The 22,081-nt window shown below is 35.9% G+C and overlaps 1 protein-coding gene across 1 annotated transcript in view; it reads left to right on the forward strand.

Moving 5' to 3' along the window:
- Nucleotides 1–22,081, forward strand: part of NELL2 (neural EGFL like 2) — a 320,895-nt gene that overhangs the window by 40,600 nt on the left and 258,214 nt on the right. The window contains exon 3 of the mRNA XM_045553976.1: nt 16,397–16,547. Coding sequence (XP_045409932.1) covers nt 16,397–16,547 — 151 coding nt within the window. The remainder of the gene's footprint in view (nt 1–16,396; nt 16,548–22,081) is intronic.

A 22,081-nucleotide genomic window follows, 5' to 3' on the forward strand; every position in this document is an offset into this window, starting at 1 on the left:
AGGAAATGCTGGGTTGGAAGAAAACAGATTGTTTTAAACTCTACTCAGACATTATGGTTTCAATAGGATTTTAAATCCTAACAACTTTCCTAATCTGGACTAATGAGATAGCTGGACCTGGTAATTAGTATGGGCTCTGCCTCCCAGGACCTCCGCATAAACCTTTGTGAAGGATAAATTGTGTTTGCGTGTGAGATTATCAAGTATTGCCTAGAGCTGTGCTGCAAGTCCAGGGTTGTAAACCTTGCTTCCGTGGAGCATCAGGAGGGGAGGGGAGTAACTTATTCTTACACAGCAAGGTAGGCACATTGTTTTATTTTCCAAGCCTTGGAAAGGAAAATTAATTGAATTCCATTCAACAAATATTTATTGAACTGTTTTCTCTGTCTTGGGCTATAATTGCTGGTAGTTACTGGGGTAGAAGAGAAGTATAACATACAGTTCTTTCCTTTAAGGAGATAAAAATCAGTCTTTCTAAGAGTGTAAGACTGGCATATAAAGCAATTAGACAAGAAATAGAGAAAGATGTAAGGAAGCATAGAGTGCTACACTGAAAAATAATGAAAGTGTATAGTTAACAGTCAGAGCTGTGGACTGTCATGGGTGGAAGAGAACTGTCAAGAAGATAGGATGTAAGATGTTAAATCCTGATTGCAGTATAATTCCAGGATCATTTTGATGTCTAATTCTCCTCTGTTATAGAATGTAAAATATAGTGAAGAAGTTATCTGTAGACCATTTTGTAGAGCATCCAACTTTTTGCCTGAATTGTTTTTTTAAAATTAAATCTTACACAGCAAAAGAAAAAAAAAAAAGCAAGAACAGTATTTGTTAAGTGTTCTGAACATTCTTTGTAGGTCAACTACCCCCAGAACTTATGGTGGAATTGAGAAAAGACAATTTCAATGCTTACATTTGGTTCTGGAAGGTTTTTCTGGACATTCAGTTAGTAATTATTTTCTCTGATATTCTGGAAATTTATAATATTTCTAAGAAAATACTCAAACCACACTGTAACCATCTGAGGGGAAAGTTTTGTACCTGTCATCAATTTAGGTCTTCTTTTATCCCTTTTTCTAGGAACATTCTCAGCTTAGAATACTAGAAATGATCAAGTTCTATTCATAAATCTAGGATCCTTGTGTAGACTTGTCAGTCAATATCATCCAAGGGGAAAGGAGAGAGTGTTTTGGTCTCAATATATAACAATAAAAAACGCTATTGTAACTTTTCTAGTATGTGTTCTGGTTTGGTTCATTGGGGTTATCATCTATCCCATCTTTTAAATCATAACATTAAAATATATGGCAATGCCAAGAAATGTTGAAGGCAAAATAAATCTGTAGCCTTTACTTAGTTACTAGGATAGACAACAGTATGCTCTTTGTTAAGAAAAGGCATGAAAGTAGGTGGCAAAGTCATCGATGAACAAGACAGCTACACTTATTTATTTTCTTCTTGCAGATCACTGTGCTAAAAAGAATTACAAAATTGATCCCTGCACTTGGAAAGCATATCACATAATGAGAGTAGATAGTATATACCCAAGCATATGCATATGGACACCAATGATGGAAACTAGATTACAGACTGTATTTATCTCTTTCCTTTTCTACTTCCAAGTATCCAGTACTTGCTCTAACTAAGCCTCTTATCACATTGTTTTGATCTTTGTTTCTAGACATAAACATAAGCAATTAAAAAGGTAAAAGTATATCTATTTAGGGGAAATCATATCTAAATTTATTGCTTCTAGGGGTCAGTAAACTATGGCCACATGGGTCAAATTTGGGGCCTGTTTTGTCTGGCCCCTTGAACTAAGAATGGTTTTTACATTTTTAAAGGATTACAAAAAAGAAATAAAAAGGAATATGTGACAGAATTGTATGTGGCCTGCAAGGCCTAAAATATTTTCTATCTGGCCTTCTGCAGAAAAAAATTTCTGGTCCTTGTTTTAAAGAATGACACCCCAGGGAAACATCTGAAGAAATCATAGGAAACTGAGAGAGATGTATTGTTTAGGGAGTAGGCTAAGCTCCTGTAATAAAGAGACCCAAAATGCAGTGCTCAAATAAGAAAGAAATTTATTTCTCTCTCATATAACGATCTAGAGATAGGCAGATGATCCAGGGCTGATGGGCAACTCTGCTACCTGAAATTATTCAAGGACCCAGGTTTCTGTCTGTCTTCTAGGTCAAAAATGCCCTTGTCCTAACTGAGGAAGCTGGTTTATTACCACCATATCTGTATTCCAGTCTGAGGGAAAGGAATAGTGGAGGGCAAACAGTTTCCTTTGTAATCATAAAGTCTGGATTATAGCACATATCACTTCTGCTCACTTCCCATTGGCTAGGATTTAAATTGCCTAGTCACTGTAGTTGCAAAGGATGCTGGGAAATGTAGTTTATAGCTGGGTAACTATGTACTCCGATAAAAGTGGACAGTTATGTGACTAAAATGAGGAAAAGAGTTATTGCTATTGGAGGACAATTAGCAATCTGCCACAGTGACATAGATACTTCATGCTATTGGATTATTCCTGATCTTCATTGTAGAATTCTCAATGTGATCATTAATGTAATATATACTGAACACTTACTGTGTGCTCAGTATATATTTGTTGAACTCATTTCAAGTGAGCAAGAAACTGGAGGCAATCCTTAGTCTAGGAATGGGCACTTAAGGAAGAAATCTCTCCTTGAAATGGGAGAGACACTAGCATGGTGGGAATCACACCTTGGGAGCTGTGTGAACTATTTTCCAAGTTGCATATAACTCATGCACAGAAAACAATAAAAAATAACAAAGTTTTCATTAGATTAGAAAAGATCATTTTATTTTCGAAGTTTGTATTCTATTTTTCTAATAAAATACCATGGCCCCAAGGGAAAAAAATTTTTTTCTAGTGTGGCAGTGTGTTAAATAATGAATTTAATTTAGAAAAAACTCATAATTGTGGGAAAAACTTCAAGAAGGTGGTAAGATGGGGGTGGGGGTGGGGTGTGAGGATAAGTGGGAGTTGGGGGTGGTGTCCAGTCGAGTAAGTGGGGAAGTCCAGTGGCCCCTACAGCTCAAAGGCAGGCAGGCAGCATTTGATAGATCTAGCATTCTGATACTTTTTAGCAAGATTCATCTATTCAGGGTGGGGGGAGAGTGAGAGTGAGAGAGATATTTGGCAAAATCCTGACAGAGCATCAAAGCCTCAACCAAGCAGATGAGTATGCAGGGCAGAGTATAGAGTTCCAGGCAGGGAGGTCAACTTTGTAGACTGGGCCAACACGGTGGGGTTAGGAAATGATTTATTTTAGAGGCACAGATTTCCAGAGCTCTTTTTTGTTGAATCTCTGATCAACAAGACTTTTAATTTTAAGTCCCACGTGTGATTTTCTGGCATCACGATTATAACTAGCTCAGAAACCAAGAGGAGGCATATATGGGGCCTGGGAAAACCAGGGCAGGGACTGACATGAAGGCTAGTGTCTGAAACTCTGGACTGAGAAGTTGATTACGATGTGCCCCATGTCCTTTGGTACTTTATAATGCTGTTTTCTTTCTTGCAGTGAAAATAATCACAGAAAAAAAATAGCTCAATTTTGATAGGGTGATTAATCATGATAACTGATATTTTGGTGTCTTGTTATTCTGAAATAATTTGATCATCATAATTAAAGAAGGATAAAAGCAGAAAAAACTCCCAAAATTGATGTCTCAGGTCAAAATAGCCTATTAGGTGGAAGATGAAATTGTGCATTTCAGCACTTCAGCTTTGCATAATTGATGGGGCACCATGTACTATTTCTTTGGCTATTCAGCAAAGATTCTCTTAGAATCTGCTTGTGGAATCTGAGGTTGCACAGTTCATAACCTTCATATTTTATGGATGTAAAATTATTTTATAGATCATTATTCTTTAGTCCTGTCAATTAATAGGTATCAATAAAATGTTGAAGATACATAATAGAAATCTCACCTTTATTTTGTTAGATTTTTTTCTTCTTTTTACACTAACCATTTTATTAGAGCCAAGTCAAAACTATAGCATATGTGTGGATAGAAAGATAACTAGATTTTTGAAAGAACATTTTTAATTTTCTCTTAGGTACTGTGTGAATATTTGATCAGACCTCAAAGAAAATAAAGGAATGGCTTGTGATTCAGTTTTCACTTGAAAAAATCAGTTTATACACATTTCTCTTTTGCATTTATAGTTACTCTCTTAATAAGCACTTTACAAACAGTAACTATATGTATATTTAAAATATAGCTAGATACTATATATGGATAATTTAACAATGAGAAAAATTACCTAATTCATGAGTTTATAAACTTTAAGGCTAAAGTGAGTGATTCATTAATTTAAGCAATACCTCATACACCAATAACTGTCAATATAGGAAGGTGCAGTTCAGCCTTTTTATGTACTCTTAAGAGTAAGAACAGTGAAAACTCAAGTTTTTTTTCCTTTTATTGAAAATAAATTCAAATAATTCATTTATTCAGAGTTTTAATGGCTTTGGTCAAGACAGAAAGATATTCTGGGAATTATGATAGTCCATTAATTTAATGTTTCTTGTGTATTTGAAGGCATTGGTTCATGATATTAGCTGACAAATTATAGGCATTCAGTTTGGGTTCAATTTGATATAACATTTTGGATTGGCTTAAATAAAAGTCTAGCAAATTACTGGCTCTTAAATCTGCTACATGTGTTCAAATGATGTTGTTGAGACTGCCATTGATAGATAATGAAGCAGGATCAACAGGGGGGATGCAACCCCTCTATTAAAGTTATGGATGACATCATCATCGTCACCAGCATCATCATCATCACCACCATCATCATCATCATAGTCATTGTTGTCATTGTCATCATCATCTATCATCATCATTCCTTTTATTTGCTTAATGTTTCTGCCTATGTGATCTTATTCTTAAACAGTATTATAGTTGGAGGAAGGAATGGTAAAGAGGAGGGCTGTTTTGGCTGGTTTCTCAATTTTGCTGGCATCAAAACAGCTGGTTAACTTCACTGATGAGGTTCTGAGGGACTGTTTCACACTAGCCAAAAGCATTAATCTGATTATAAACCCAAGTGCCAATTTTAATTTTAATCTACAATGAGAATTGCAACAGTGAACTAGAATATTCATAGTGGTTGATCACTACTATTCTCTCTGAAGGAAAACATACCCTAGAAGCCAAATTATCATCAGAAGTTTGCTTCTTCGCATGGAATGAAAACAAATAAAATGGAATTATCTTAATAACTTGTATTATATCTGTTGTATATAAAATTTTAATATTTTAATTTTAAGCTCCATATCATAGGGGCATCTTATTGTTTGTAGCCCCGCCTCATATCTTTTTGTTCTTTTTTATTAATGAAAATTCCAACATGTGAGTCAAATGATTTGCCTGAGGTCAGTCATTTACTTGCTGGATCCAAGAGTAGAACCTGCTATTTGTTTTTGTTTGTTTGATTGGTTGGTTAATGCTATACTTCTGATTTCTGGTTGTATTAATGTTTGCATGTTTTTATGTGGTTGAATATTCACAACATTAAGCCAACACACGTTTTTGTTAATAATACATGAAGAAATATGTTTGTTGTGAATTGAATTAAATTATAATTAGTTGTAGGTTTGAAAGACATTTTTGAAGTTGTTTGAGGGTTTAATGGGAATAAAAATGTAGAAGGGGAATTTCCAAGTTGGCTTTCTAAGGGTATGTTTTTGTACTCTCTTAACCTAGAGGCATATAGATGTCTTAAGGGTGAGGATGTGGCATAATTAAATGTGGGTTTGTCCCATGAAAAAGTTGTATATTACTGATACATTTTTCCCAATTATTGTTTAAGCAGAATTATTTTAAAATTGTCTTTTTAAACAGCTTTTTGTTTTAAAATTTAGTGCAGTTTACTCTTGGTAGTTTAGAAGGGTATATAGCTGAGAGATTACATGATATAAATGATTTTGTATATTTGAAAAGCCTAATTGATCTAAAGGTCAAGAGAAATTTATTTATCTTCAGAATATATTTTTACAAAAGTTAATTTAAAATGAGGGTTTATCTACTTGCGGAGTGTGTATCACCATGGTGTTGGTAGGACACGGTTGTTTAATAACAGGAAGCAATTGGCCTCGGTTAGGATTCTGGCTCTGCCACTTGAATTTGGTGGGTTTCTTCCTGCATACTGCTGCATGTGTTTCTGTTATTTCCTAATATAGTAAGTTCATAAAAATGAGCTCTGATTTTGAGCTACTTATAAGGATGACCCCAACTGTCTTGGCTTCTCTGTGCTTCTCTTTTCTCATCTGCAATATCTGTTGTTATGGAGCTAACAATCCTATTTATTCAAAATTGCTGTGAAACTTAAATGAGATAGTTCATGTTTAAAGACTTTGAAAACTATGTATATAGCGTTAATTAAATTTTAATGGCTTTTAAATAAGTACTATTTTGTCTTGAAAGTTTGCATGGGCATCTTGAAGGGAGAATGAGAGCAACGGACAATAACTATAATAATAGTTTTAACTTAGTTTATTTCTAACCTGAATTTAGAAGACAATAACATTTCATAGTTAAGTACTTGAAAAAATGGGTAATTTTGTGAGTTTTAGAATATTATAAGTAAACCACTCTATGTCTGAGATTAGACAGTTTTTATAATTGAATTTACACATGGTATTTTTATTAATCTGGTTATGTAGGGAAAAAATCAATTCAGCTTTCTACACATTGCAATGAGAAGAAACTCATTTGATTCATTATGGCAATTATAATGATACTTTTTAATTGCAAAAGAAGAAAATAATACTTACCTATTTCTTTGTTATTGGGAGATGGACAAATTCTTTCTCCTTGTTTCTACTACTGACACACTAAAAGTATTTAGAGGGTTTATATAGGTTAACAATAAACTATCTCAAAAATAAATTAAGCAAATAATACAATTTATAATAATACAAAAATATAAAATACTTAGGTATAAATTTAACCAAGGAAGTGAAAGATACATATATTGAAAACAACAGAAAAAAAAAAAAAACACTGATGAAAGAAATTGAAGAAGACACAAATAAATGGAAAGGTATCCTGTGTTCATGGATTGGAAGAAATAATATAGTTAAAATGTGTATAATTACCCAAATCAACCCACAGATTCAATGCAATCCCTATTAAAATTCCAATGACATTTTTCGCAGAAATAGAAAAAATATACTAAAATTTATAGAAGGCCACAAAAGACCCTAAATAGCCAAAACAATCTTGGGCAAAAAGAACAAAACTAGAGGCATCAAGATATTCAATATATTGTACTACAAAACTAGAATAATCAAAATAGCATGGTACTAGCACAAAAACAGACACATAAACCAATGGAACAGAATAGAGAGCTGAGAAATAAATCCATGCATTTACAGCCAATTGATTTTCAACAAAGGTGCCAAGAAGACACCAGGGAGACATGACAGTCTCTTCAATAAATGGTGCTGGGAAAACTGTTTATCCACATGCAAAGGAGTGAAATCAGACCCTTGTCATACACTATATATTAAAATCAACTCAAAACAGATAAAAGACTTAACTGGAAGACCTGAAACTATAAAACTATTAGAAAAAAAACACAGGGAACTCATGGAGACAGACAGTAGAATTATGGCTACCAGAGGCTGGGAAAGATGGTGGGAAGGTGGAGAACAGCTTCTTGACATTGGTTTGGCAATAATTTTTTTGGATATAGCCCCAAAAGGATATGCCACAAATGCAAATATAGAGAAATGGAATTGCACCAAACTAAAAATTTCCTGCACAGCTAGGGAAACAATCAACAGAATGAAGAGACAAGCTACAGAATAGAGAAAAATGTCTGTAACCCATACATCTGCTAAGGAGGTAATATCCAAAATATGTAAGAAAACTTACACTACCCAATAGGAAGAAAACAAATAACCTGATTAAAAAATGGGCAAAGAACCTGAATAAAATTTCTCAAAAGAATTCATAAAAATAGGCCAAAAGTATATGAAAAAATGTTCAACATCATCAGGGGAATACAAATTAAAACCACAATGAGCTATCACCTCACGCCTGTTAATTATCAAAGAGCCAGATGATAACATGTGTTGGTGAGGATGTGGAGAAAAGGAAACCCTTGTACACTGTTGTTGTGAATGTAAATTGGTGCAGCCATTATAGAAAACAGTGCAGAAATTCCTCATAAAATAAAAAGATAGAACTATCATATGACTCAGCAGTCTCATTTCTGGGTATATATCCAAAGGAAATGAAATCAGTATCTTGAAGCAATATATGTATGCCCATATTCACTGTAGCATTACTCACAGTAGCCAAGCTTTGGAAATAACCTAAATGTCTACTAGTGGGTGAATGGATAAAGAAATTGTGTCACATATATGCGATGGAATACTATTCAGCCTTAAACTAGAAGAAAATCCTATCATGTGTGAAAACATGGATAAACCTGCAGGAGCTAATGCTAAGTAGAATAAGGCAGGCATAGAGAGACAAATACTGCATGATCTCACTTATATGTGGAATCTAAATAAAGTTGAACTCACAGAATCAGAGAGTAGAATGGTGGTTGCTGGGGGTTGGGAAATGGGAGAAATGGGGAGATATTGGTCAAAGAGTACTAAATTTCATTTATGCAAGATGAGTAAGTACTGGAGATCTAATGTACAGCATGGTCACTATCATTATTAATACTGTATTATATACTTGAAATTTGCTAAGAGAATAGATCTTAAATGTTCTCACCATATATTAAAAAGTGGCAACTATGTGAGGTGATAGATATGTTAGTTAGCTAACATATTATTTGATTGTAGTAATCATTTCATGATATATGTATGTCAGAACATCACATTGTATACCTTAAATATACAATTTTAATTTGTCAATTATACCTCAATAAGAAGAATTTGGCCACTAAAAAAAAGAAAAAAGAGATATGGATCTTGTTTCATTTTTCTGCATGTGGCTGCACAATTCTTCGAGCACCATTTATTGCATAGGGCTTCTTTTCCCCAGGGTATATTGTTGTCTGCTTTGTCAGAGACCAGGTGGCTGTATGTGGATAGTTTCATATCTGGGTTCTATATTCTGTTCCATTGGTCTATGTCTTTATTTTTGTGCCAGTACCATGTTGTTTTGGTTACTATAGCCTTGTAGTATAATTTGAAGTCTGGTAATGTGAAGCCTCCAGATTTGTTCTTTTTGCTTAAGATTGCTTTGGCTATTCAGGCTCTTTTCTGGTAAATGAAGCATATAATTATTTTTTCTAGATCTGTGAAATATGACATTGGTATTTTGATGAGGATGGCATTCAATCTTTAAATCACTTTGGGTAGTATGGACATTTTAACAATGTTGATTCTACCAGTCTATGAACATGATATGTTTTTCCATTTGTGTCATCTGTGATCTCTTTCCTCAGTGTTTCATAGTTCTCTTTGTAGAGGTCTTTCATCTCCTTGGTTAAGTATATTCCTTGGTATTTTATTTTCATTGTGGCTATTGTGAATGGTACTGAGTCTTTGATTTGATCCTCAGCTTGACTGGTATTGGTGTATAGGAATGCTACTGATTTGTGTACATTGATTTTGTAACCTGAGACTTTGCTGAATTTATTTCTCAATTCCAGGAGTCTCTTGGTGGAATTTTTGGGGTTTTCTAGATATAAGATCATATTGTCAGCAAAAAGCGATAGTTCATTCAAGATGGATAAAAGACTTAAATGTAAGGCATGAAACCATAAGAATGCTAGGAGAAAATGTAGGAAAGACCCTTCTAGATATTGGCCTAGGCAAAGAATCTATGAAGAAGACCTCAGTGGCAATCACAGCAACAATGAAAATAAATAAATGGGACTTAATTAAATTAAAAAGCTTCTGCACAACTAAGAAAATAGCAAATAGACAACTTACAGAATGGGAGAAAGTATTTGCAAGCTATACATCTGATAAAGAGCTAATAACCAGAATCTACAAAAACCTAAAGGAAATCTGCAAGAAAAAAACAAACAATCCTATTGAAATGTGGGCAAAACATATGAACAAAGCTTTTCAAAAGAAGACAGACAAATGGCCAATAAATGTATGAGAAAATTCTCAATGTCACTAATCATCAGGGAAATGCAAATTAAAACCACAATGAGATATCACCTTACCCAAGCTAGAATGGCTTTTATTAAAAAGTCCAAAAACAATAGATTCTGGCATGGATGCAGAGAGAAAGGAATGCTTATACAGTGTTGGTGGGACTGCAAATTAGTACAGCTTCTATGGAAAACAGTATGGAGATTCTACAAAGAACTAAATATAGACCTACCATTTGATCCAGCAATCCCACTACTGGGTATTTACCCAAAGGAAAAGCAGTCATTTTATCAAAAAGACACCTGTACTCCAATGTTTATTGCAGCATAATTCACAATTGCAAAGATGTAGAATCAACCCAACTACCATCAATTCATGAGTGGATTAACAAATATAGTATATATATATACTATGGAATACTACTCAGGTATGAAGATGGATGAATTAAGGCCTTTTGCAACAATTTGGATGGAACTGGAGACCATTATCCTAAGTGAAGTATCTGAAGAATGGAAGAACAAACACCACATGTACTCACTATTAAATTGGAACTAACCAATGAGCACACATGTTCACAGAGGGAAGTAAAACTCATTGGAAATCGAGCAGGGGGAGGAAGGAGGAGGGGATGGGCAAAAACCTATTAAAAGGTACAATGAACACTATCTACATAATGGGCACACTTATAACTCTGACTCAAGCATAACAAAAATGATCCATGTAACTGAAAACATTTGTACCCCCATAATATTTTGAAATAATGAACAAAAGAAAAAAGAATAAGAAACTCCAATTGGATTCTATTTTTCAGTAAAAACCCACATTTTATACCACATATATATTAATAATTACATTAAATGTAGTCTATTTTAGAAATTAGTCAGTTTTTCTCTTTTTCTTTCTCTCACTCCTTTTAGCATCAACTATGTATGTATATGGACAATACATAGCACATTGTTTAAATCCCTAGAAATTGTAACTACATCTACATATGAACTCATCATTCCATCCTAGTGGTCCCATGACTAAAAATGGATATTTTGATGTGATTGTTTCTGAGCTGCTTCATTATTTATTAATAATTGCTTTAAACTGCCACTAGTTATTTTCTCAGTGGGATTTTTAGACTGCACAATAAAAATAGGAAACATTGAAATAAATTTTAGGTTTAAACTCAAGCAATTCTCCAATTAAAAAGCCCTAATGGAACATGGGAATCTTGATAAGTTTTTCTGTAGAGCTTCGTAGTAGCATTCCAAGACTACTTTTCTCAGCTTGTTTTTCTCTAAAGAGGCAATTCAAATGATCTTTGCCCTGCTTTGAAAAGAATTTCAGTGTACATTGATTTTTGTCCATAAAAAATGATCATTCATAGTTCTCTAGAAACAGAGAGTGGTAGGCAGGATTGTAAGAATAATTTAATTGCCAAAAATGTTATATCAATGTTCACACTTGGAAACTGATATTTTGTGATACTTAGAATGAAAGTAAGCTTAGAAAATCACAAGGGCACTATGGCAGTTGGTGGTTTTAGTGGGTTCTACAGTCTCATTACTTGTAGGAATAATAATAATTATTATTCTATTCTTAAGAGCTAACTCATGGTGGTTACTACATGCTACGAACAGATAAGAATCTACATAGCTGGAATTGGAACCTTGTTTTTTTGGTTCAGAGTTTGTTCTTGTAACCATTACACTTTATTTTTCTATATTTGATTCTTCCTAATAGGAGGCCTTGTTGAGAAATTGCTTAATACTTGTCTGAATTTAATTTTCAATTCTGAAAACTTTAATGATAACAAAAATAAAGCAAAATTAATTCTCATATGGTCATTTTCTTGACTTAATTTTCTAGTCAGTACCAGAACTGGGTTATATAATAATAATCCTGGGAACTCAGAAGTCTCTCTGAACAGTGTATATAATCCTTGAGATGAAAATGGAAGGCAAGAATGCTGATTTTACAAATTCGGAAACAGAAATGCAAATGAGGAAAATGACCTTTCTTAAAATCACTACTAAGCTAGTTACTTAAGGAACTATAAATGTTATCTTATGTAATTACTTTTTTCTGTATTATTTTCTGTTGGTGCTCTTATTTGCACTTGTTTGTGACTGGAAACTAAGCATGGATAAAGGATGCCATGTTTAGGATGCAGTACCGTTAAGTGGAAAGAATACTGGACCAGAAATTGTCATACCCATTATAACATCTAACTTGCTGGTGTCTTTGGGTGAACATGTAATTGTTTCGTGTTTTTTTTTAAACTCATTTTAAAAAACGAAATAGTAATTGTTGCTACTGTCAAGTTACCAGCGGTTTGTGAGAAGAAAATAGAATGTGGGTTTAAAGAAGAAAAATATATTATGTAATTGTGAAGGATAAAATTGTATAGTAGTATATGTGCAGCATTATATATGTGTGTGCGTATGTTTGTATTTATAAAGCTTATACATGCTGCTCCTCCTGTGCTACTGGTTTAGCATTTCTGCGGTCCATCCTTTCATCCTCCTCTCATTTCTATGATTCCTATAATTAGTCAACACTCCTGTGATTTTAGATACCCCATTCTGATGACTTCTAAATCTAGTTGTCAACTTTGATCTCTCTCGTGAAATCAAATTCTAAAGTGCCAGCATCCTACTGGACACTTCTACATACATGTCCTGTAGCACTTTAAAATCACCATTTCTAAAAGAGAACTGAAAATTATGATGCAATTATGATTTATAATCCCTGTAGGTACTCTCTCTGCCAAATCTGGAAACAGAGCATCCTGTGTCCTGGGCCCCTGGGTGGGAGGGCCAGGTGAGGAGACCATCCGAGGCCACGGTAAAGCGGGCCAGGTTTTCAACCTCCCACAAGATTTCCACACTGCTCCTCACTCCAACATAGGTGGAAAGCTCATGCAAGCCCCAATTTTTAAACACTTGTGCAATGAACTTGGTTAATCAGGGTGGGAAAAAGAAGGCTGATGGGGCTTTTGCTGGCCATGTTCATGCTGCGAGGTCCCTTCTTCTTTCAAGTCACCCTTCCCCTAGTGAGGGAGCAAAACAGGGAGATAATGGGCTGGGAGGAGAAATCGGACAGGGTAAGTGATCCTGTCCTAGATTGTGACCCTGCATAAGTGAATAAACTTCAAGTCTAAGCTGGATGGAGGCCTCATAGCACCCGACTTACTACCCTGGTGGGGTGGAGGATGGTTCTGCTCTGCAGGTCTCCTTAAGGACTTCTTTAAACATTTCAGTGCAAATCACCCATTGGTGTTCACTTGGCCCTCATCGAAATGCCTGAAAAGCAGTGCAATGACTAGTAGTTCTGTCTGTCTGTTACTAGTCAAAGCCAAAAGAATCAATCTGATTTTGGAAAAGTAGGATGTCAAAATATGATATTAAAATATGATGTTTAAAATACATAAAATATAACATAAAAGTTAATGATTACCCAAGTTGCCAAACTTTTCAAGTGTTCTTTGTTTCCATTTTTTTCTTTCTTCAAATAACCTTCCACATGGCCACCAGTGAAATTTTTTCCAAAATGCAGATCAGTTTTTTTTAATTGTTACCTTCACCTACAGTTTCCTTTACCATGTTTTCAACCACAGTGACTTGCATTCTTACTGATACTCAAATAATATCATTCTTTTGGGTTCTTCTCCCTTTCACTTTAAGACCAATCTTTACATGCCATTGCATCCGAAAGTAAAACAAAATTAAGAAAACAAATGGAAATAATACAAACTCAACTCTTCCCACAAATCTGACTCCAGAAACAATGGAGAATAATATAGAGATTTAATGAAGGTTTTCTATGCATACCAGACAACAAAACTGCCTAAAAATTTTTGAGCATCATTTTTCCAAAGTTCCACCTTGTAAGGCAGCTACCACACATTGCTAAATCCCTTTTCTCTTGCTGTAAGAGTTCAAGCTCGCTGGGACACATCCTCGGATGTCTCTGTGGGTCTGATCATTTGTGTATTCAGTGTAGTCCTTTCTCTATTTCCCTCATTTACATCCCCATCTATCATCCTGTTTAGCAAGATAAAGGATGCTGCTGAAGCTCTACCTGCTTGAAAGAGGAGAAGCAGCATAATAAATATTTATAATTTAATTTTAATTTGCTTTTATCTACCTAATTAAAATGAAGTAATGAAGTTTGTAAATGATTCACTTCTGTGTAAGGTAGAGTGAATTAAAAGTTAACACACGATGAAATCTTTCTCACAGACGGACATGTTGTATGCTTCCTTGAGGAAGCAGGTTCTGGAGCTAGGAAGAATTACACAGAATCCCTTCCACAGCCTGTCCTATCCCTGATTGAGCCTGGGGAGGAACTACTACCTTGCCCAGGGCAAAAGCTGCAGATTATTGTTATGCTTTTCGGTTGTGAATGTTGAGTGGGAATATGGACGCTTCTTTTTGGCATTAAGAAAGTTTCTTTTTTTCTAAAAATTAAACAACTATCCTGAGCTTGACTCTGTTGTCCTAGATTAGGGACCCATTCCTGAACCAATTACCAGGGCAGGGATAGGTGATGCCCTGATTGGTCAGGGCTGTGTCACATGATGAATTCTAGCAGAGAAAATCATGGTCATGGGTTAAAAGTGGGAGTGGAGAGTGGCAAATATGAGGTTTTTTTTTTTTTTTCCCCAAGAGGGTAAGTTGATAACAGTGATGGAAACAGCAGGTGTCCATTACGTTGGCCTACAAGGTCCAGCCTCATCCAATCCAACTTTCCTATCCCCACCCATCCAGCAATACATTTCAGCTATGTTGTACCCTTTCATACCTCTCTGCTTTTTCATAAGGTATTCCTATGACCAGAATATTCTTCCTTCCTTTCTTTACCTATTGAACTCCTGATCAAATGGCATCTATTTTATGAGGCTTTCCTCCAGATGCTGTTGGCTACTTTTCTCTCTGATCCGTTAACACTTTGTACCTACCTCTATGACAGCATGTCTTTTGTTGTATTGGGTTAGTTGTCTTTTCTGCTATTACTTGGGTATCTCAAGGTCTTCTCCATGTCTTTGTATTCCCATTGATAAACACAGATGAGGTGATTATATTTTTATTCAGTAAATTTATGGGCCTAGACAGTTGGGAAATTTTGGGTTAATTTTCTAATCTGTTTCATCAAGGTTATGATTCTCAATCCGGTTTCTACTGTGCCACTCCCCAGGGAATGTTTGGAAATGTGTGGGAGTACTTGGGGTTATTGCAATGACTGGGGGCGGAGTGCCACTGGCATTCGTTGCGCAGGGACCCAGAGGTGCTAAATGTTTTGCAATGCAGGGAACAGTCCTCCACAGGGAAGGATTGTCCTCTCCAAATGCCAGTTTTCCCATGGAGAGCTACTTTCTTAGGCTGAAGCATAGCAAATAGGAGAATGATTCGGTCACAACACAAACTGCATTTCTGACTCCCATCAACCCTTTATGCACACTATGAATAGGAGAGCCCTATGCTCCGTTAACAGATTGCTTGAATGATAGGTTTTTACTGTCCACTAAATTTATCTCTATCCTGTTTTCCCCATATCCTCTAGATCCTGAGGTTGGAGTACAAAACCATGTGGAAGTGCAGGGTAAAAGCTTTTCCTTTCCCATACAAACCTCCCTCGACTAAACTTTCTCTGAGCCTGGGGAGGAGATGGAAATTAAGTTCTATGTGTTTTTTTTTCACAAATATGATGAGATAATTTGGTCTTAATCCTTTATTCACTGCACAATCCTTTATTCACTGCACAGAAGGCTGAGAGTGACTAATTTCAATGATCTTTTAAAAAAATCTATAGCAAGCCTTCTGGCTAAACACACCAATGTGGAGGGTGGCACATAGATTTAAATCCAGTTTTCTCTCATGAGGTGTCAGAAATGGTCTAGCGTGGTTGTTTAGGTCCTATTCTAGGAAGTGCATATCTTTGTTCATTGTCGACACCGATATGGCTATGGAATCTAGGATATAGGGAGTGTGTAAGGAGAAAACTTGGGAGCATACTTCTTCAAATAAGGTTCATTAATTCTTTGCCTCAAAGGTGACATTTTTGAAAAAAGATTCCTGAAACACAAGTTCAGCAATTCATGTGTTTTCACTGTCCTGTGTTATATATGGCATAAAGTCTTGTTGAAAGAATTTACCAAGAGAGTCTAAAACTTGGTATTTATCAGTTATTACTTGATAAAGTTTTTTGGAAGATGTTACATGTAAAAGGCACCTTATAAAACCAAATTCTAGTCTATTCTTAGTGTGTGTCTATTTCTTTTTTAGATACTCCCAGAAGCATAAAAGCATCCGCTGCTACAGCTGAACAGTTTTTTCAGAAGCTGAGAAATAAACATGAATTTACTATTTTGGTGACCCTAAAACAGACCCACTTAAATTCAGGAGTTATTCTCTCAATTCACCACCTGGATCGCAGGTAAGTGTGCCTGCTGGAGTTTCCTGTATTTTCGTTTTATATGCTTAAAAGAACATACTAAAGAGAAATAAACAAAAGCCAGATATGATATATATATATATAAGATTGGTTTAAAACAGAATGATTTTGCTACATTACACAGAATCACAAACACAAGTAATTGAGAGAGGCCTAAAAGCAGAAGGAGCTGCTGCTTTTCAGGTTGCTAAAAGCACACAGAAGTCATCATTCTGAAAACAAGTTTATTAATTACTAAGTTCCTCAAGAGGTATCTTTCTCAGTGTTAAAGCCAAAAATACTTCTTAATTTGTGAATAGTTATTGACAAAAATATTATATTCTATTTCTTTGCAAAATAGCCTGGGTTTAAAGTTTAATAGTCTTATAATTTTAATCACTGACAGATAACTTTTTTACCTCATAGTTTATAGCAGTTACAGCTGTATTCTTTGACATGTGTTGAATAAAAATGCTGTCTACCATCTTCTTGCTTCTCTCACATATAGAAGCATGATAGGAGAACTGGTGGGAGTAAGGAGGAGGAGGAGGGAGAAGGAAGAAGAAAGTCATTTGTGACACTTGGCATATACATAAATTGCTGCTAAATAACACCAAATAGCTTCCAATGATTCCTTCCTGAAAGAATAACCACAGTTCTGACAATGAAAGTTTCTTCATGTTCATTGTGAATCCCTGCTCCACCACTTACTATCTGTGGTCCTTGGGCAAGTCGCATAACCTCTGTGGGTCTCAATTTCCTCATCTGTACACGGGAATCATAGTACCTACTTCATAGGTTGTTGTGAAGGTGAAAGAGTTATATATATATATATATATATATGCACTTTGCTTCACATATGTAAAAGCTTTATAATGATCCTGTCCAGGTGTGGGCATAAACTTTTTTATTTGGTTTCTCTTATCAGAGATGAGGCAGCCTAGGACTTTGCAAATCTTTACTAAATACTAAAGGGCAAACACAAGCAAATATATGTGGAGAACAAAATATAGCACGTCTCACTTAAAGAGGAAGGTTCCTAGGGACACTGAGTCTGGCTTGCTCTCAGGGTTTGAAAGCCCCATCTTGTTCCATCTTTAGCTCCAAAGGGTAACTTCCCAGGCCCCTCAATTGGGCTTCTTTTTTTCCAGGTTCTGGCCTGTGTTTGAGGGGAGGGCACCATCCTAACGCTCACCCAGTACCTGGCTTACGGCCTTCAAGGCAGAGCGAGAAAGGGAATTGTTCCATCTCCAAGGGTTCCCTGGGGCTTTTCCCCTTGGTATGTTTCTATTCCCTGGCACAGGCCTCATCTTCAGGTGACTGCGATCAGGTGAGCTCCTTGCTGACAGCAGCGTGCCTCTCACCACGTCATTTGAACTTTTAGGTAACGTGAGTCATATGTAATAAAGAAAGATTGTTTCTTCACAGAGCAACTTGATTTATTGCTGATTATCTCTACTTAGCAGGAAAATTTCCCTTTTATTTTGTCAGCTAGATTTTTCTTTCCTGTAACTTTCTTTCATTGCCCTCTTTGTAGAGACGTGGAACTCGCCCAGCTTTCTTCCAGATTACATCCTGTACATACATATGTGATGGCCACTGCCACATCCTCTCTTACCGCTCTTGTCTCTGGACTGACCAATGCTGCGTGCTCCATCTGCTCCTTTGGAGGCTGGAGGGTTAGCACTTCACTAGCTCTACTGCCCTCATCTATATGAGTGACAGTGGTCACTGTGTGCATCGGTCCCCAAGGTTGAACCCATTAACTGTACATACTCTGACCATCACAGAATTTTTGTACTCTGCAAACTTTCCATCTAACGCTTATTAAATAGTTCAATATTTTTAGCACCTTAAACATTATAAAGATATAGACAGCTGAAATACCTGACCTTCATCAGGTGATTTGCTGTCAGGTAGATCCTTTCTCACTCTTCTAATGAAGTAGATTTGTTAAGGTAGCAGGTATAGCTTTAGATTGACTTATTTCAATTAAAAATAATATTTTTTAGCTTATTATAGCAATATATTTTCATCGTAGAAAATTTGGGAAATCGACAATTGTAAAGAAACAGGAAAATGCATACAAATCATATTACCAAAAGACTAGTGCTGAAGTTCTATCATATTTTAATCCAGTCCTTTTATCTGTGCATGGGGATATGCCATATTTTGTTTGATGAACCTCTTACTTTTGGATATTTAACTCATTTTCTTTTTTAACTTTAATAAATAGCACCATGAGGAATATACTTATACATAAATCTTTGTGTTCAATTCTTATGCCTTTTAGTTACACTTTTTACATTTAATATTAATTCTGCAATTTTTTTTTACTTATTCATTCTGTTTGTATCATCTATAAATTTGATAACATTTATCTAAACAATACCATATTTGGGATATAGTATATCTTTCCACGATGTGAAAAATCATTTAGATTTGTAAGGTACTTTTCATTTGCTGAGTAAGCTGTTATTAAAGGCTTACTGTGTGCCAGACACTGTGCTCAGTGTATTCCATGTTATTAGTTCATTTATCCTCAGTATTCAATAGTGGAAAGAGAGTGTAGACCTGGACATGGAGACGTGCATTCCAGTCATAGCTCTGCCACTTACTGGCTTTGTGACCTTGTGCAAATTACTTCCCTCTTCTGCACCTCAGGATTCCTCATCTGCAAATCCATGTAAAGCACTTGAAAATGCTAGCTAAAAAAATCCACAAACATCCCACAATAATACAAGGTCAGACTGTCATTTCCATTTTACAGATGAGAAAACAAGCTTTAGAGATGAGTTGTTACAGCTTCCACAGGAGTAAGCAGGAGTAGATATGATTATAGAGCCTGCCTGCTGAACCTCGGTGCTACGCTGTCTCTCAGTGTCTATGGGAGATTGCAAGACGAGGTTCTCTTCTGCCCATTTTTTTTTCACAGCATCATTTAGCTGGTTAGTAACAGAAGCAGGACCCAAACCTACTTCTATTTATTGATTCTGATATTTTTATCAGTGCACTGTGACATAACCTCTCCTCTTATCACCCTGACAGATCTTGTGTCATGGCTTATGTTGTTTTTTTTCCTGTTATGGTTGCTAAAACTAACTTTCTTTAGTTATCTTGCTTTTTTCTCACCCATCTCTTTAGTTTCATCATTTCCTGAACACTCATTTATTTTCTGCTTTCTTTCACAAAAAAAAAAATTAATGTGGTTTATAGAGATACCTATGGGACAATAAATTAAAATGAAATGAAACATGCAAATCAGGGGAGAGAAAAAAATAGAAATCTAGTTAAGTAATCAAGAGAATGCATGAGGAGGGGCAAAATGGTGGATGAGAAAAACTACCAGCCAGCATGCCTCTGCAAAAAAGATAGATTTTAGAAGAAAGTGAAGCAAAAATAAAGAGGCAGACAAACAGAGGTCAAATGAGGGTCAGAAGAAAGGGTGCTTGAAACTATAGAAGACGCCAAGGGAAGAAGTTGTGGAGGAGAACTAGAAGGAGAAAGGCCCCCCGAGAGGCTTGGAGACCAGCGACAAGGGCAGGTAGAGCAATTAAACTTCCCCTCCCTTGCATCGTGGACTGCTGGTGGGCTCCTGAGCAGTTGGAGAGATCTGCTAACACCAGCCTAGAGACACAAGTTATCAAAATCAGCGTGACACAACTAAAGCAGTCCTGAGAGGAAAATTTATATCCATAAATGCCTACATCCAAAAGACAGAAAGATCACAAATAAATGATCTAATGAGTCATCTCAAAGAACTGGAAAAGGATGAGCAGACTGACCCAAAACCCAACAGAAGAAAAGAAATAACAAAGATCAGAGCAGAACTAAATGAAATTGATCATAACCATACAGAAGATTAATAAAACAAAAGGTTGGTTCTTTGAAAAAATAAACAAAATAGACATGCCTCTTGCTAGGTTAATGAGAAGCAGAAAAGAAAAGACTCTAATAAGCTCCACCAGGAATGAAAAAGAAGAAATTACAACTGCCACAGAAATACAAAATAACGTCTATGAATACTATAAAAACCTGTATGTACATAAACTAGAAAATGAGGAGGAAATGGACAAATTCTAAGAGACACATAGCCTCCCTAGGCTCAATCAGGATCAGGAAGAAATAGAATTCCTGAACAGACCAATATCAAGTACCGAAATTAAAGCAGCAATAAAAAAATCTTCCTAAAAAGAAAAGTCCCGGGACAGAGAGTTTCACACCTGAATTTTACCATACCTACAAAGAAGAGCTGGTGCCTATCCTACAGAAATTATTCCACAGCAAATGGGAAATGATGTTTGGGCAGAGTAATAGAAATTAACTGATAATTTTCTTTATCTACTCATGAATTGATGGGCACTTAGGGTGATTCCATATCTTTACAATTGTGCTGCAATAAACATTCAAGTGCAACTGTCTTTCTGATAAAATGACTTCTTTTTCTTTGGGTAGATACCAGGTAATTGGATTGCTGGATGGGATGGTAGGTCTACATTTATTCTTTAAGGAATCTCCATGCTGTTTTCTATTAGAGGTTGTACTAATTTGCAGTCATTCTCACTAAAAAGTGGGAGCTAAATGATGGATACACAGGGGCACAGAGAGATGTAAAGACATTGGAAACCAAGAAGTGGGGAGAGTGAAAGCGAGGTGAGGGATAAAAACTTACCTGTTGGATATAATGATCACTATTCTGGTGACAAGCACACTAAAAGCCCTGACTTCAGTATTAAATTAATACAATGTATCCAGTAACAAAAACATTTGTACCCCTTTAATATTTTGAAAAAAAAAATGAACTAATCACTGGGAACTAATGAGAGTTACTCTGAAGAATAGACAGGGAAGAGTGTTTGAAGCAAAGAAAATAGTGCTCTGAAGGCCCTTGGCAGGAAAGAAAGGCACATTTAAGAAATCCATAGGTTAAGTTTGTTTGGGCCCAAAGAGTAAAGGAGAGGCTACATCAGGGTGAATCTGGTGAACCAGGCAGGGACCAGATCCTATAGGGTTTGAGGACAGGTTAAGCATTTTGACCTTATCCTAGTAGACAATGGGAAACCTTTGCAGAATTTTCAGAAGAATAGTCATTGATCATATTTGCCTTTTAAAAATTTCTCTCTGGCTCCTGGCTGTGCGTTGTAAGCAGGCAAGAGTGGACATGGAAATACGGGCTAGGGGCTAGTCCAGCAGTCTGGATGAGAGATGAGCGTAGCTTAGAGAATGGAACTAGCTATGAAGAAATGGACAGATTCAAAGGTTGTGTAAGTGGTTCAAAAATAAAAGCCTAGAAGACTGTAGGGGTTGGGGTTGGGGGTGGCGTTGTGGTACTTCCTCTGAGCACATGTTCTTGTCTGCCTGATAGAAAGCACAAGAGAAAGAACCTGAGCTCTCTGCCTGTGAACTTAGGCTCTCTGAGTTAGACCACAGAGTGTCTGCTGGAGAATAAACACTAAATAAACATTATTTTTAGGGATGACGTGAGACTGTTTCTCTCTTCCTTATATCACTTCCTGACTCTAGTCTTATGTCCATTT

Source organism: Lemur catta, chromosome 6, assembly GCF_020740605.2.
Source record: "Lemur catta isolate mLemCat1 chromosome 6, mLemCat1.pri, whole genome shotgun sequence".
NCBI lineage: Eukaryota > Metazoa > Chordata > Mammalia > Primates > Lemuridae > Lemur > Lemur catta.